This window comes from Podarcis gaigeae (assembly GCF_964106915.1).
Source record: "Podarcis gaigeae genome assembly, chromosome: 10".
Taxonomy (NCBI): Eukaryota; Metazoa; Chordata; class Lepidosauria; order Squamata; family Lacertidae; genus Podarcis; species Podarcis gaigeae.
The window spans coordinates 18,184,333-18,201,916 of record NC_139686.1 but is presented as its reverse complement, the minus strand read 5'-3'; the positions used below and the strand labels follow the sequence as shown (position 1 = coordinate 18,201,916).

The window sequence follows — 17,584 nt, the reverse complement described above, 5'->3', positions numbered from 1 at the left end:
GGAGTTTTTTGCTCCAGAGCTTTCCCTCCAAAAAACTACTCTTTAGGGCTCAATCAGAGCAAACATCAGTTTGGGTTTTCTGCAGATTGCCATTTGCTCCGATTGAGCTTTAAAGAGCGGGTTTTCACTGGGAAAACTCCTGAGCAAATAAAGGGTGCTTGGACATGGATCTTTAATGTGCAAACCGTGTCTGGAAGCAGCAGAGGAAAGTAAGTGTGGAGAAGCCCTTAGTCTAGTGACTAAAAGAAACCTGGCCTTTTAGTTGTTGTGCACCACAGCGATGGAATAACCCCACTCTGCTGCCCCTGCAATGGGCTCACCTGGCCCAATCTTTTGTTTTCTTCTAACGCACCATAAAGGCTTTCCTCTTTCCAAAGGCATTTGTGAACATAGGAGCATAAGAAGCCGCCTTATACCAAGTCAGGCCATTGGTGCAACAAGCTCAGTATTGTCTACATTGACTGCAAGCAGCTCTTCAGTGGTCCTACGGAGAAGATTCCCAGGCCTACCTGGAGATGTCAGGTATTGAACCTTCTGCATGCAATTCAGATGCCCTACCACTCAGCTACAGCCTTCCCCAGTAGTTTTACTGTGACCTGCTAAGAACCCACTTTGGTGGGAGCTGAAGGAGCATGCTCTGAAATCCCAGTTTAGACACTTACAGTTTCATCCACGTCTTCCCATTCCACCTCAGAAAGATCAACACTGTTGTAGTTTGGTTTGGGCTTTAGCTTCTTCCCTTCTTTATACTGCAGTTGAGAAGTGAGACAGAAAACATTCCTGAATTGCTCTGCTGCTTAACAACCCTGAAATATACTCTTTTCAGTTTTAGAGAAAAGGTGTATTTCTGCTAGGTGATCAGATAATAGATAATTAGGCACATGTCTCTATTCCCTAAAGTATACCCAATCACGTTTATTTTTGCACAAGGAATGGTCGCTCAGTTGGTGTGAAGGACCCAGCCATTTTTCTTCCATCTAGCCTGTATCTTTAGGGAAAGTCACCTTTGCCCATCATTCAAACCACAACACACACAACCACACAACCCTAAGCTGCAACTCTCATCCAATATAATGCAGCCATTACCCTTAAGGCTAAAAAGCAGAAAGGAAGCACCTTCTTGCCAGTTAAGAAGTTCAAGGACTTGAAGGACTTCATTTGTTTCACATTTGTAATGAACTAGCCTGCTTTGCAATTCCCGGACTAATACAGACAACAGCACTTCAGTTTTTGCACATCTACAAATTTTGCAATATAGTTTTTGTCTCCCCTCCCCTCTCCAAAATGCATATTAAAATATGGACTCTTTTAGGCTGAAATGCATATACAAATGTGTATTTTGAACTAAATTAGATATCAAAAAATGTGAAATTTTATGCAGTAATAATAATAATAATAATAATAATAATAATAATAATAATAATAATATGATGTTCAAACAGACTTATACAGTAAGCCCACAAATTATGCACATTTAACTTGTGCACATTCAGCTTTACACTGGGGGGGGGAGGGCAAGGTTCTGGGGAAAATGACTTTGGCAACCCCACCCTATGTGGGATTGAACACTATGTATTTTGACTATACACAATTTTGACTTTAGTCACAATCTCCGGAATGTAAGCCCTGTGTAAACTGTGGGCTTACTGTAAATGAACACATGTAAAACTGACATGGGCCAGAAACAGACTGACCTGTCCATCCCTATCTGGTCCCATTTACTGCCCAGAGAAGGAGCAGTTGCAGGAAGATTGCTTCCTCCCCTCCTTGACAAAAAGAACACTTAACTCAAAATGCTAGTTGCCCTGAGGTTTCAGAGCAGGAAGGAAGCATAATTTGGTCTCATTGATCAGTCAGAGGACTGAGCTTTGGTGTTTCTGTGTATGAGTTTGAGGTTGTCCTATTAAATTATTATTATTAATTATTAACCACCTTCTGGCAGTCCCCTCACTGTGAGAAGTGAGGTTACAGGGAACCAGGCAGAGGGCCTTCTTTGTGGTGGCGCCCACCCTGTGGAATGCCCTCCCACCAGATGTCAAGGAAATAAGGAACTATCTGACTTTTAGAAGGCATCTCAAGGCAGCCCTGTTTAGGGACGTTCTTAATGTTTGAAGTTTTATTCTGTTTAATATTCTTGTGGGAGCCACCCAGAGTGGCTGGGGAAACCCAGCCAGATGGGTGGGGTATAAATGATAAATAGTTTTATTATTATTATTATTATTATTATTATTATTATTATTATTATTATTATTACAACCTGTTGCAAGATGCCTCGAGAACTACAGGAATGAAAGGCAGGGTACAGAGCTTCAAAATAAAATAAATCAATTATGAATGCAGTGTGGAATGTGGCTGTGTGGCCATGACATCACTAGTGATGGGAGATAAGATGTTTTCCCCTCCCCATTGTAAACATGCCATTTTGTGCAGTTACTTTTATTTGAATAGACAGCCACCACTCTCACATTCCAAACTTGAACTCAGAGACAGCAAGGAATGATAGTTGTAGCACAGTAGTCCCAAAGCTAAGAATGGTGTGTTTGGGATGATATCACACTGCACTGGATCACGTGAACCAGGTCTTGGTATTTCTGGTTACAGATAGGTAGCCGTGTTGGTCTGCCATAGTCAAAACAAAAAAAATTCCTTCCAGTAGCACCTTAAAGACCAACTAAGTCAGTATATCTGTGTGTATCTGAAGAAGTGTGCATGCACACGAAAGCTCATACCAAGAACTGACTTAGTTGGTCTTTAAGGTGCTACTGGAAGGAATTTTTTTTGTTTTGGTATTTCTGGGTCACTTACCAATGGCCGGAGGTCCGGGTGAGACAAAATGTAGCCATTGTTTGTGTTCAGAAAGGCGTATCCATGGACACCCAGCTTTAAACCAAAAGTATGATAACAATTAACTTCATTAACATCCAAGCCCCTGATGCAGTGTCAGCATGAGTGAAGTACTTATGCATGACAACATCCAAGGCCTTTAACTGAAGAAATGCATGGATAATATTGATGAACTGATAGTGAAAGTAAAGGAACCAGGCAAAATTTGAAAATGCATCGATTAGGAACATGGGAAGCTGCCTTGCACCTGGTCAGGTTATCTGTTCATGTAGCCCAGTGTTATCTAGGCTTACTGGCAGTGGCTCTCTGCAGTCTCAGGCAGGTGTGTTCCCCATCACGCACAACCTGCTTTTGTTTTTGTTTTTCAAAGAAACTGGAGGGTGCCAGGAACTGAATCTGCATGCAAAACATGTGCTCTGCTGCTAAGCTATGGTCCTCCAGGGAACCATAAACAGAACTGAATGCATTAAATTTCACCTGGCAATTCAATCATATCCTGTTTCAGTCCCCAAATACTTTAATGTTCTTACAATATGTCAAAAGAGTGTGATGAAGTATCAGGTACATGCAAGTATGCACTCACTCACATATTCATGCACAAATGAATCTCTGGGGTTGCACCATATTTTCTACTTCAATTACACAGGAGTTGTGCACATTTAGACTGACACACAAACCAAGCCCTTAAAAATGTCTTTAGATACAGAACTGATATTTTCATCTGATAGTTGCAGACCTTCCATACTATAGAACAGGAGCAGGGAACATTTTCTCTGTAGAGGGCCACGTTCCCTAAGAAGTAATCTGTTAGGGGCCAGATACCAGTAGTAGGTGGGGCCAGACAGGGACAGGCATTCCCTTTCTTCTCTCTTTGCCTCTGCCATCTCTTTCCCCCCTTCCTTGCTACATGATATTAGACCAAAGACCACAGGTTTCATACCCCTGCTATAAATGGTGGCAGGGAGCAGGAAAGAAGGTCGCTACTTATCCTTATTTTACTGAAAAGGATTTAAGTTAGCAACTACCTACATTTCCTACCAGGTCCCTCATTCAGTTATTTAGTGTTCCCAGAATAGTGTAACCTAAGAATGGAAGAACTGCCTTTAAGAATCAGATGAAAGTCCATGTAGCCCCGCAGTCTGTTTCCAACAATGACCAGTCAGATATCATTAAGGAGCTCTTAAGCAAGGCATACAGGGATGCGGGTGGCGCTGTGGGTTAAACCACAGAGCCTAGGACTTGCTGATCAGAAGGATGGCGGTTTGAATCCCCACAACAGGTTGAGCTCCCGTTGCTTGGTCCCTGCTCCTGCCAACCTAGCAGTTCGAAAGCACTTCAAAGTGCAAGTAAATAAATAGGTACAGCTCCGGTGGGAAGGTAAACAGCGTTTCCGTGCGCTGCTCTGGTTCGCCAGAAGCAGCTTAGTCATGCTGGCTACATGACCAATACGCTGGCTGTACGCTGGCTCCCTCGGCCAATAAAGCAAGATGAGCATCGCAATCCCAGAGTCAGCCACGACTGGACCTATTGGTCAGGGGTCCCTTTACCTTTAAGCAAGGCATGAACTATCCATTGCTAGCTCTTGGTCCTTGGGTTCAGGGTTATATTGTCTCTCGGCACAGAGGTTCCATTTATGTACTATTATGCCCTCCTAGGGAGGTCACTTCGGTGCAGATAATGCAGCAATTTGACTTAACCCCTGGAGGTGCGCTCTATTGCCTCTCGAGACAGCCAGATGCCAACAACAAATTATGTGCACCCCAGTTCTTAGTTAAGAATTTCCACAAGTTCTACTATGTATCTGGTTTGGGCTTCTTTTGGACGGAGGTTACAGGGGACATATGGCATTCAGTACTTTCTGCATTTATTTACAAATATACATGTCAAGCAATGATGGAGATTCAAAACTTAAACACCCCAACTGATGTTCCAAAAGCTCACTGTTCTGCAGTTAGATTTCAGGGGAGCAGAGGAGTGAAAAGAGTGTGACTTGCTCTCAGCCTGACACTGTGTGCTCTTTCTTCCAATACAGGCCTGGCTCAATGCATTCTTTAGGGAAGAAGGGACCCAGAATAGTTGCTGGGTGCTCAGCAGTTTTTCCATAACTATTCATAAGTCCAAATCTCTGTCCAGATATGCCTTGGGGAATCTACACCAGATATGCCTCAGGGAATCTACAAACTTAGAATCACTAAGTTGGAAAGGACTCCAAGAGGCCATGTTGACCACCCCAATTTCATAACAATACCAACAGCACTTTCAGTTCTCCAAGTGTTGGTTCTTATGTAGCAAAAATGGAATAGTCCATGCATAAGAGGGAGGTTTCAAAAGGATTAGGATAACCCCTAGGTCTGCAGAAGTAAAAAATTTTTTAGAAAATAACATTGATTCTATTCCTGCAATACAACAAATGCAATCTAGTGAAGAGTGAATGTGCTCAGTGGCCTGGAATGTTGATTGATTGTTGGGGTGGGAAAGAGAGAAATGGGTGGGAGAGAGTATGGAATGGTGAATTATCAAATCATCACTAACTGACAGGAACAGCAAAAAGGAACACTCCAACTAAAACATTTTGTTGCAGGTCCTACTTGTAACAGCTAATAGCTTTTGACAGAGTTAATCTCCATGAATTTTCCTAATCTATCTAAACTAGTGACCGTCTCAACAACTTGTGGCAGCGCTGCCTGTGAACAGATGCAGTACTCCGTAGGGTGGCTTTGTTATCAATATCAGGACATTCTCCTGAGATTGCCAAAACTGTGTGATAACAGCTGGACTGTATTAGCTTGATTCTTACCTTGTATCGTGGAGCCAGTTTAAGGAGTTCTCTCAAAGGAACATCTGAGCCTACCACACCCAGGAGAATGCCATGAGATCTCTGTAAAATAAGAAGAAATTAAAATTGACAACATGCTACTCCATTCTCCTTGGGTTAATTATCATTTCCCCCATCCCCACCATCTGGTCTTGCAGAGTTGCTGTTCATTTGTGTGACAAAGCATACAGACCGCGGTGATGAAACAAGGAAGGGTAGACTGGATTAACCAGTAAACTCCCTATGGTATAATGCAGAAGACCAGGTGGATGAGAGTTACAAATGCAGCAGGAACAACAGCTCAGTGGTACCACACATGCAGAAGTTCTCAGGTTCAATACTTAAGGTCCCAGGTTCAATACTTGGCATCTTCACTCAGAAAGATCAGACATCAGGTAATGGGAAATACCTCTCTGTCCAAGACCCTGGACAGTTGCAACCAGTCAAAGTAGACAATACTAGATGGGCAAATAGTCTGACAAGGTATACGGCAACTTCCTAAGTTACCTATATAGCTTTGCTGCTTCCTCCCTTGTCCATTTCCACCAAAGAAAATTTGTTTCCACCCAACTTCTCATTTGTTTTGATTTTTAGATTTCTGTTCTAAAAATAGAATAGCCATCTCATTGTTGATCAACTAGTCAGAGTTATACTGCCTCTGAACAATGAGATTTCATTCTTGGCTGTCAAGACTAATATCAAATAACAGGCCTATCCTCCATGAATGTTTCTAGTCAATTTAAAAAGTCATGGTAGCAACCATTGAAACATCCCGTAGCAAATATCTTTCTGGTCCCCATATTAGAACCGATACTTATTTATTTTACTGACAGCACAAGCCCTGTGCTTGTTTACTTAGACTTAAGTTCCACTGTTCAATGTGGCATAGTCCTAGGTAAGCGTGCATAGAATTGCAGCATTGCAGTGTAATCCTGGGCCCACTTACCCATATGTAAGTCCCACGTACACTGTAAGAAAATCCTATTCTGCTAAGGTGAGGAAGAGGACACTTCTCTCCGCATTACACCATCTGCCCTGGATAACAGAAGTCATCTAGAGCAGTGTTTCCCAACCTTGTGCCTCCAGATGTTTTTGGCCTACAACTCCCATCATCCCTAGCTAGCAAGACCAGTGGTCAGGGATGATGGGAGTTGTAGGCCAAAAACATCTGGAGGCACAAGGTTGGGAAACACTGATCTAGAGCACGGGACAGCAGACGTCAGGTTTATTGGTTCCACTTTTTTTTTTTAACACAATAAGTCCAAGATCTACCTACCAACACATACCCTGTGGCAGCCATTTTGTGACTGGTGCTCCTTGTACTTTCTCAAAATTCAGAATGTGCCCGCTGGTCCAAGAGAGTCAGAAGGCTTGCTTATCCTTTATATAGTTTCACTTTTGCAAATCACAACATTAGCCAAAGGTGGATTCACAGTAGTGCGAGCTGTTCAGTCCCACCAGGTGCACACCCTCCTACTTCCTTCCTCCTTCCCAAAGCCAGGCAAGTGCTTACTGAGCTTTTGGAAGGAGATAGGAGGGCTCCAGCACCCCACCAGAGCCTCATGCCTCCTTTCCAAAGCTCAGCTTAAGCCAGTGCCATGAGTGCTGCAGGGAGGGTGACAAAAAGCCTCACACAGGATGGCATATTATGAAGATCTGCCATTGCATTAGCCTTCTCTCTGCTTTCACACTGAGAAGTATCTCCCTGAGAGCATCATGCTTACCGTTTCATTCTTCTTGCTGAAAACTGGCATAGCCACCGTTGTCATGAGCAAGAGGCTTTGGGCTTGAGATGCAAAGAGCTATCAGATAGAAAACAAGCAGCATATTAGCAAGTGGGACAGCAGTAAGAGCATAAGGGGAATCAGCCACCACTGGAAATGCAGCAGAAAAAGTGTACTGAAAAGCACCCTTAAAAAAAAAAAAAAAACCTAAGGGATGCTAGAAAAATGGTCCATTTAGAGGAGGGTGAAAAAGGTGCCTTATCAAAGATGGCAGGGAGTATCCAAAACAGTGGAATATAATATTTACTAGTGAGGACGCTTATACATGTCCAGGTTAACATGGCATCACCTGAGGCACAAAGACATAGCCAAAGCACATGATAATCATAGGTGCATGAACAATATATACAATGTATTCTAAAAAGACTTAGATAAATTAATGCAGGTGATACAATGGGGATACATGGAAACCAGGGGAGAGAAGAAGAGCACACAGGGCCTACCCAAATGTGAGACATTTACCAGAACCTCAGATAAACGGGAATGGCAATCACACAAGGATAAACTGACATGGCACTATACAGAAGACAGTGAATTTGGATAATTGGAAGGTTGAAACAGATAATGTAGGGTGTGTGCACATGAAATGATTACGGTATAAAACACTAAACATAGACATCACAAATAAAACACAGACACACACATGGTATCTATTCTCAGGAGAAGCAACCCATTTGGCCTGGTACAGCTGTTCCCCTTTAGCAAAGTCAAGAAGTGGTCTATTATCACCATTTCACAGCATGGGGGTCCTTGAGAGCCAACCAATCAAAACAGCAGCCAGATAAACCAAATGCTGGAATTTTTTAATCAGTTGGCTGACATTTATTTTGGAAAAATTATGCAGCAGAAATAAGCATAGTTTAAACATGCCACAGTACATGGTATATGTATATACAGTATATGGGTGTGTGTGTATGGGTGTGTGTCTATATATATACATGTGTATACACAAACTATCTATATATACACACACGATAGATGATAGATAGATATAGTGTGTGTGTGTATAGTATATATCAGAAATGAAATGGAATGAAATGAATGAAATTAAATTAAATTAAATAAAGAGACTTCCTGTACATAATCTCAAACAATCAATGTTTCTCAGACCTATGGAGAGCCTTTTGTAAGTATTCACATCACCTCACATACATTATCTGTGTAATCCTGACTCTGCTATTTTAAGGTGGGACAGTCTTAATATAGATGACTTGTGCAAGGCTGTCCAGTGAGCTTGTAGTCAAGTGGAGATTTGTACCAGAGACTTCCAGCCCATGGGCCATGCTCTGAAGTTCTACTCTACAACAGCACATCACAACCTCACAAATACATCCAGAGCTATCCATATCCTTTCCATGCTCTACAGCTCTATTGCTGCTGTACAGCTAACTTTTCCCCACTGTGGATGTATGGTTTAGTTACAGCTAGATAAACTAGCACAGAACATGTACTAATGACACCCAGAGAAATAGTTGGTGTTCACAGAACACAAGGCAGATTGTTACCTCCTCAGATTGTGGCAGCTAGCAAGAGATGTGGGTGACAAATGAATGTACACATTAATGAATGGACAGACAAATGAACACACAAACTAATGTTACATACAATAAGCAGCAGAGACAAATGCAAGCAAGAAATGTAAGAGGAGCAAGCTAATAACCCAGGAGCAAAACCATTCTGAAACAGTCCAAAGCAAAGACTGAAAACACAATGCAAGTTGCACAGCTGACAACTTCCAGCATACAGTAGGCTTGGCAAAACAAACTACCATGAAAACTTCATGTCCAATCTCACATTAGAGAATAAATAGCTATGCACCTTTTTAGTGACAGCTCTGGGTTTGACAGGGACCCTGTGCCCTCTAGTTGGCCTCCTCTCCTCCTCCAGTGATGGGCCCATCTGGCAATTGTGGGCATGTGTGGACAGCAGCAGCACATGAAGATGTGCTCCAACTAGTGTCAGACACCTGTCTTTAGTCATCATTTCTGGGCCAATCTAGACCTGATAGTACATGCATTTAATGTGCATTTTAAGTATTTAATTCAAGAATCTGCTACTGAGGGGTCAGATAATTATCAGGATCACAGTGGGCAGGAAGGAGGAGTTTCACCCTATCCTCCCTTGCTTTTCGCACTGGGGGGGAGGAATTGCCTTCAGAGGGGTGATTCTAACTGCAGCAGGGGAAGAAGGGGTTAAGTGTTCCATTCCCAGCTGCTGTGATCCTGATAGATATCACCCTGTTCCAAGAAGATATGTTATTTTCTGAAAGCTAGCATGCTAAATGCATTTAATATCACATCTACTTTAGCCCTTCATTCCCCACAATGCTTCCACTATAGCACTACTCCATGGGATTGTAATACATGAGCAAGGTGGTATAGCTCTGAGCCGTGGGCTGGGGAGGAAAAAGTAGAGGATCTATATTGGGGCCTAGTGTGGCACTGGGGACCTGGCAACTGCCCAAGGATGCCGTAAGCAGATGCCTTATATGGGAATTGAGGCAACATGTACAAAGCACATAAACTTGGCCACATCATTTTTTTTTGTTTTCTAGTGGCCACCAAGAAGAACATCAACTCTGATCTATTAGTGGGGTTCACACTAAAGTGTTATGGTGCACACTTTGCATCCGTAGGCATATACTTATGGCCAAGCGGCAGAAATACATCAGTGATGGGGAATCCTTTACAGCTCAAGGGCCTCACTCCTGAGGAGAAACCTCTAAATGCATCCTGATTTTTTTTGTGTGCAAAATTTGAGTGGGAACTCTACTTTTTGGTCACAGAAGTCCCCACTGCCAAAGAGACAAGGTACTATTCAATTACAGGGCCAGATTGTCTCTTTGGTAGCAGAAACTTGCAGGAAAGCAAAAAAATGAATCTCTGTTTCTATGTGTTGTTCCTCTACTCCTTAAACTTAGCCTTGCTTTGGATCTTGGACTAAGTCATTAAGGACAATACTTGACACCTTAATGTATGTCAGCTCCTCTGTGTGACAGATAACAGACTACAGCACTGAAGCCCCACTGGGCTGGAGGCTGAGTGACCCATTTCCTGAGCTGAAAAGCTAATCTCTTTTCCTGTTGATAATCTTTTATAAAGTGTCTCTGCAGAGTTCACAGAGGACAGAGATACCACTTAAGTCAGGGGTGGGGGACCTCCAGCCCACAGACTTAATTAGCCCCATATGGCCTGTGAAGCCTGGCCCTTGACCAAGTCATGCCTAGCTACCCTCCACCTGATGTCATATGATGTCAGTTGTGGGGCAGGTAAATATGTGTTAAAAAATTAATTACAGCAGACTACTGGATCCTTTCTGGGCCAAAAGGGGGTTTGCAGCCACCACTGATCAACAGTGCCTACAAAACACCATGCACAGTGCTTTGCAAGCCCCAATCTGATAATCAAGGCTTGCAATGAATGAACTAAGCAGGCAAAAAATTGTGTTATCAGTTGATCGGTAGATGTACAGCTCTGCTCACTTGTCAAACCTGGCCCATGCAGGGTGAGGGACATTGGGATCTGACCCATTCACCAGATTCAGTTCTCCATTCCTGATGTAAGTCATGCTATGCCTGGATCCCCATGGAATTCCAAGGATATCACATAGAAGCAAAAAGCAGCTAAATGACATCTGTAGAACCTTTTCAAAAGGCAGTACTGATAATAATCAGCTGCTGCTGCTAACTACTTCCAACTTATATATGTATTTTATGTTGTAAACTGCCCTGTGATTTTTGGATGAAGGGTGGTATATAAATTTAATAAATAATAATAATAATTCAGAAAGCAACTCTAAGTGACCTTTGTCTCTCACCCACCTTAAAGCTTTTCTCAAAACACTTACCGCACTGTCCATGTAGGCTTCAGTCCATATGATGTCATGATCGTGGTTGATAACCATTGGTCGACTGAGTACATGCAAGTATTCCATTACATTCTCCTGGACGTCAGCCAAAGTTGATATCTGTGTGTAGTACCCTAACGCAAATAATAAGTATTCCCGCCCCCAATAAGAGAGTTAGCTTCCTTGAATTCCATTTCTGAATCTGTATTCTACTGATTGGAGTTTGGAGTCGTTGCTTCAGACTCCAAAACAGGTTTTACCATGTAAAAACATGGCAAAATCCTATTTGCATGTGTGCACTGAAGTCTAGCACAAGCTGGAGGACATTCCAGAAAATCCAAGGAAGGGAAGGACATGCATTTTTAGAATAAATTGAAACAGGTACAACTTCTTGTTTGATTGCATCAAAAGTTACCAATCTGAAGATGCCCCTTTGTGTTCTTACCTCTATCATTCTTAATCCTAGTAATGGGGAATTTGTCATCCTTCAGCCGTTGTTGGACTTACAATTCCCAGCACCCCTGATCTTGGACCATGCTGGCTCAGGCTGGTAAAAGTTCAAATCCAACATAATCTGGAGGGTCACAGGTCCTCCATTCTTGCTTTACTCCAGGCCTCCTAAGGTCCTTCATCCCATATATCCTAGCCAAACTCTATACAGTATCTGAGTACAATTTAAGAAGCAAAAAATCCCAGCCCCCCCTTTATATCCGACTCAATCCTTCTCACAATTCTAAGGCACTTGGCAACACAGGCTAAGTAGCAGACATATCTCAGAATCCATTCTGTCTACTGCAGCAGCTTTGGAGCTTTTCAGACTCAAACTAGGCTTGTAGGTTATACAAAGGCCAAGGTCTAAAAATGGATGGCTGCAGTTTGCTTATGATAAATGACTTGCAGCAAAGGATGTTATTTACCTTTGTTGTTACATGCTATCCATTTCACATTCTGTGCAAAGCTGACTTCCCTCCCGATAAGATATGTAAAAACCCGTACCTGTGAAGCAAAAATGCAGACATTGGAATTAAATGTAAAATAGCCTATTTGTCTGACATTCAGTAGAAATACCTTTTCTAGATCTCACAGCTGTAAGGTGGAATGGGAAAGATATGCAGTATTGTACATTTTGTATACTGACATTATGCAATAGAGTTCTCTTGGTAAAAGTATGTGAAAAAGAGTTCCTGCTAGTAAAAATATCATTTTAGACCTATTTTGGAAAGATCAAGGGTAAAAAGCAAAGGTAAGCAGTACTTATGGGAGATCTTAACATCCTTCTACCAACAAATACATTAGTTGAAGGAGTATCATATTTTCCCACCAAACAATAATGCAGCCTTGCTGTGAAATGCTATTATACCCACATACTAGAGTTTGCTATTTGGAAAACAATTGTAAGTGATGTTACAAGTGACAAACCCATGGGTAGGCACACTAAGGGCCAGGGGCCGGATCCGGCCCAATTGCCTTCTACATCTGGCCTGTGGATAGTTCGGGAATCAGTGTGTTTTTACATGCGTAGAATGTTCTTTTATTTAAAATGCATCTCTGAGTTATTTGTGGGGCCTGCCTGGTGTTTTTACATGAGTAGAATGTGTGCTTTTATTTAAAATGCATCTCTGGATTATTTGTGGGGCATAGGAATTTGTTCTTTTTTTTTTTCAAAATATAGTCTGGCCCCCTACAAGGTCTGAGGGACAGTGGACCAGCCCCCTGCTGAAAAAGTTTGCTGACCCCTGGACAAACCCAATGCTCAGACTATTTTGAAATGTTAAAGTAATGAATTTCCCCCCCAGTTATAGGATGTTATCCAATTAACACATCTTGCCACTGCAAAGATTTCCACTTGCACAATGGAACTCCACCCTAATCTACTCCGGCGCACCCCCCAAAAAAAAATATAATAATCTTGTGATGCTCTGGAACAGGTTTAGGGAGGAAGAGTCGGTGGAGAAGAGGGCAAGGAAGTTCCTCTGCACCAGCAGAAATCCTTGAGCTGATGGGACATGTTACTTGGATACTGTTCATAGACACTGAGCACTTCCTTCTTTACTACTCTAATTTTTATAAGCAGTAGTTGTAATAATATTGGTGCTATTGTTTACTACAGGGGTCTGAAACCTCAGGCTCTGGGAAAGCGCTTTTGCCATGTTCTTAGAACTCTTCTCATGCCATACCTCTCACTGGTCCTACTTTAAACCCTGAGCACTTTCACCTGGCTGGAATGTGTCCTTGAACTCTTGACTGCCTGGATGGAGAATACGGAACAGTGTGTGGATGTGTATAGAAACTAGCTCCCTGCACAAAGGTAAAATTTGCATTTGGTGCTCCACCCATTTTTGCCTCTAGCGCCACCCATCATTGGCATGTGGCTCTTGGAAGGTTGCCCAGAAAAATGCAGCCCTCAGGATGAAAAAGCTTCCCCACCCTTGATTTATTATCACTTACCCAGGAGTAACTCCCATCAAATTCAGTGGGGCCTACATGTATAGAATTGCATTGCTGGTTAACACCATGTGCTACTCAGTACCTGGTTAGCAGCTCCTGATTCATTCCACACCAATCTGTCCTCTTTACTCTTTAACATTCAGCACTTAGGAAACAAACCTTACGATCGGGCCAGTTGAACTTTTCAAAGACATATTCGTAATCTTCCATAGCTCCATCAGTGATCAGCATGATGGCTTGGTTACAAAGACCTCCTTGACCAGCATTTCTGAACTGGAAACAGAATGGAAACAATAGTGATAATAATTATCTGACTGGTACAAATGGGGATTAAATGAGTTTACTTGAAAGGTTCAGGGTTAGGAATACGGGTCCATCTAACTCAGTATCGTTTACTGACAGCAAATGACAGCGTCTCCCCAGCCCTACCTGGAGATGCCAGGGATTGAGCATGTGACTTTTTGCAAGAGCTATAGCCCTCCCACATCATTTAAATTATGGCCTTATTTAAAAGCCCTTAATTATGACCTAGGGGAAACTGATCAATTACAGCGAGAGTCTGCTCAGAAGCAGAACCTTAGTAAGAATCCTCATTATTCAGAATGCATTTCCAAGGGATCTAGAGCTTAATTTCTAAAATAAGAAATGCTGTTATTTAAGTTTTATGAGAAGCCAGGCATTTGTCTTAAAAACCTTTTAACCAACCTTCTTGTGGTGAGAGGAACACACTTTGCACATGCCCTGAGGCACACTTTGTGGTTATTTCATATGAAGCAGGCATTTGCTCCGGCATGGACAGTAAATCCTGGGACTCAGCATTGGTAAACTCTCGCTTGAATGAAACTCTGGTCCAGAGTATCATATTGTTACTAATTTTTGTGCTGTGCATAATCCATATGCCTTTTCTCAAAGTTGTGCTTCTATTGGGTGGTGGTGGAGGGTTTAGTTTAAAGTGAAACACAATTATTTTGTGCCTATGGAAATCTAGGAGCTCCTCAAATTTCACCTACCCTAAATTTGAATAAATTGTGGCTTTTAGTGGATTTTCAGCTCACTAGTGCCACCATCATTATCAACACTGGACTGTTTTTTGTCCATTCCCTGATACAGTTTCTCAGTAGTACAACTATGCTGCTTGGCACTAATGAGATTTAATCATCATGGCATTTCTATTTCTAGCTGAAGCACCACTTGGTAGGGTTACACATATGATGGTTTGGATGAATCCTATTATTCTGGTGCAAAGCAGAGCAATTGCATCTCATTCTCGTTCCTTCAAATGTCTCCAGTCTAACCCTTTCCACCTCTTCTGTCATTTGAAAAGCAGACTCAATCAGTCATTCTGTACTCTCAAACCATTGAATAATTGGCATGATGCTGAAATATGAAGGACAAAGTTCTGATTAAATGCAACACCTAACTCAATGGCATCATCTCCAAGGAAACAGAATGGGGTCACCTGTTCTCGTGGGAGCTAACAATCTCATGATTTACTTTCTGATACTACAGACCACAGCTATAACCCAACAGTGGAACAGGCTTCCTCAGAAGGTGTGGACTCCCCTTCACTGGAGGTTTTTTATGTAGAGGTTGGATGGTCATCTGTCATGGATGCTTTAGCTGAGATTCCTGTATTGCAAGGGGTTGGACTAGAACATGGGTTGGCAAACTAAGGCCCGTGGGCCAGATCAGGCCCAATTGCCTTCTAGATCCGGCCCGCAGATGGTCTAGGAATTCAGGCAGCCAGCATAGCGCATGCACGATGGTTTTTGTGACTCAGCCAGGCTTGGGAGTCATAAGTGAGGCAGGCGGCTGCTCAAGACAAGCCCCTTCTCCGTCTGTCATGCACATGCAGCAATCTTTTCTTCTGGGGTTGGGGTGGGGAAGAGGGAAAAGGAGCCACAGTTCGGATTTCCACCATGGAGCTGCCGGTGACTGACCTCAGGAAGGGCAGTTGCGGCGGCAGAGGTTCAAAGGCGCCTCGGGAGCAACGCCTGCCAGTGTCTGTGGTGGCAGTGCTCCCCACCAAAGGAAGTGGGGAGTGCCTGGGCGGCTGCACTCCGAAACAATTCTACACTCTGCCGGGGAGGCCGCTTGTTAGCTACAGGGTTTGAGCCATGGAAAGGTAAACAGCCGCCTCCACCTCGTCTTGCCTCACACAGGGAAAAGAACGTTTTTGCTTGAGCGGTGCCAGTCTGAGTTAGCATGGCCAACGGCTTTTCCCTTCACCCACACATGCACACACACTCTCCAGGACTGAGAGGAATGGCGCGCTTACCTCGGCCCCCCAGCCCCAGCCCCAGCTTACCAGAGTAATAATAACTGTCAATGCGTAAAACGCAAAGGAAGCAGCGTGGGTGTATGAGGGAACACCCCCCCCCCAAAAAAAAATCACATTTGTGTAATGTTGGGGTTGGTCCAAATAAGGGTTTTTGCCAAAAATGTTGGTCATAATCATGACAACATATAGTCCGGCCTCCCACAAGGTCTGAGGGACAGTGGACCGGCCCCCTGCTGAAAAATTTGCTGACCCCTGGACTAGAAGATCCTCAGGGTCCCTTCCAGGTCTACAATTCTACTATTCTTCTTTGTCATGACAACATCAGAAATTCATTGCAGTCTAGAGTCAAACACTTAATAAATGTGTGTGTGTGTGTGTGTGTGTGTGTGTGTGTGTGTGTGTGTGCCTACGTTCCTAAAATAACACTGTCCAAATATGTTGACATCATATTCTCTTGCTGTAATTTTAGCCAACATGCCCATCAGCAGCTTTTGGTGCTGTCACAGAGGGTTTTTGTCACTGTTATCTGACGAAATTCCTTCTCCTCCAGTGCATTGCCATAATTGCCACAGTGCTGCAGGACATGGAATGAAGGCAGCATGGAGAAAGAGAGAGAGAGAGAGAGAGAGAGAGAGAGAGAGAGAGAGAGAGAGAGGAGAAAGACCTTTATCCCCACAACATTTCTTACCTCCCTCAGGATTCTGAAAGATTCTGTCAAGGCTTTATTCACTGTCCCAACTCCTTTTGCTTGCAACTCATCCACCAGCTGCTTGAAGTGCTAAGCAAAGAAGCAAGAAAGGTATTTTCATAGCATTAGACAGTTTAGTCTTCTTCAACCTGGTGCCCTCCAAATATTGTTGGACTACAACTCCCAACCATCCTGATCATAGGCCATACTAGATGGGGCTGATGGGAACTGTAGTCTTGGGATGGAAAAATGTGCCTAATTTGGTTCTTGCTGTTTCTCATTTTTCCAATCTTAAATACAGTTCTCTGTATTTCTGCAGCAATTTGTGAATTCCATACTTTAAAATACTTACGAAAATTCTTCAACATTTTAGTGTTAATTTCTCCTAATAGACACATTTTAGTGTGCAGTTTCAACTAATGCATACATTTTTGCAAAAGATATAATCCTAACACGTATATGTGTGTGTTATTTTCACCAATATGTTCATTTTTAGCAACATATTCCCCTCATATATGCTTTTTTGTAAGCATTGTTTGGTTTGAGAACTGCATAGCAAAATTCAGTGCAAATTATGAAGGATAGCTATGTTTTGATTCTCGTCTTGTTTCAGACACTGCAAATTTGATAAATTCAGCTTTAAATGTGTACTGAATTGAATTTCTTTTCCATGCCTATTGCAGTTCAAAACATCTGGATTTTGCCACCAGGTTGAGATAAAGAATAATGCACAATCATTATTTATTATTATTAAATTTATATACTGCTTAATATTTAAAACAGTCTCTAAGTGGTTTATAAAGTAGAAAATTTAAAATTATTACACACACACACACACACACCAGTTCACACTCAATAATGCGCCTAAATTTGTCCCT

At 42.5% G+C, this 17,584-nt stretch overlaps 1 protein-coding gene across 1 annotated transcript in view; it reads right to left on the bottom strand.

Moving 5' to 3' along the window:
• Positions 1-17,584, bottom strand: part of CACNA2D4 (calcium voltage-gated channel auxiliary subunit alpha2delta 4) — a 166,092-nt gene that overhangs the window by 111,973 nt on the left and 36,535 nt on the right. The window contains exons 10-17 of the mRNA XM_083700047.1: positions 16,707-16,796; positions 13,897-14,010; positions 12,207-12,285; positions 11,290-11,423; positions 7,384-7,461; positions 5,642-5,722; positions 2,806-2,880; positions 663-749 (exon numbers count right to left, since the gene is read on the bottom strand). Coding sequence (XP_083556173.1) covers positions 663-749; positions 2,806-2,880; positions 5,642-5,722; positions 7,384-7,461; positions 11,290-11,423; positions 12,207-12,285; positions 13,897-14,010; positions 16,707-16,796 — 738 coding nt within the window. The remainder of the gene's footprint in view (positions 1-662; positions 750-2,805; positions 2,881-5,641; positions 5,723-7,383; positions 7,462-11,289; positions 11,424-12,206; positions 12,286-13,896; positions 14,011-16,706; positions 16,797-17,584) is intronic.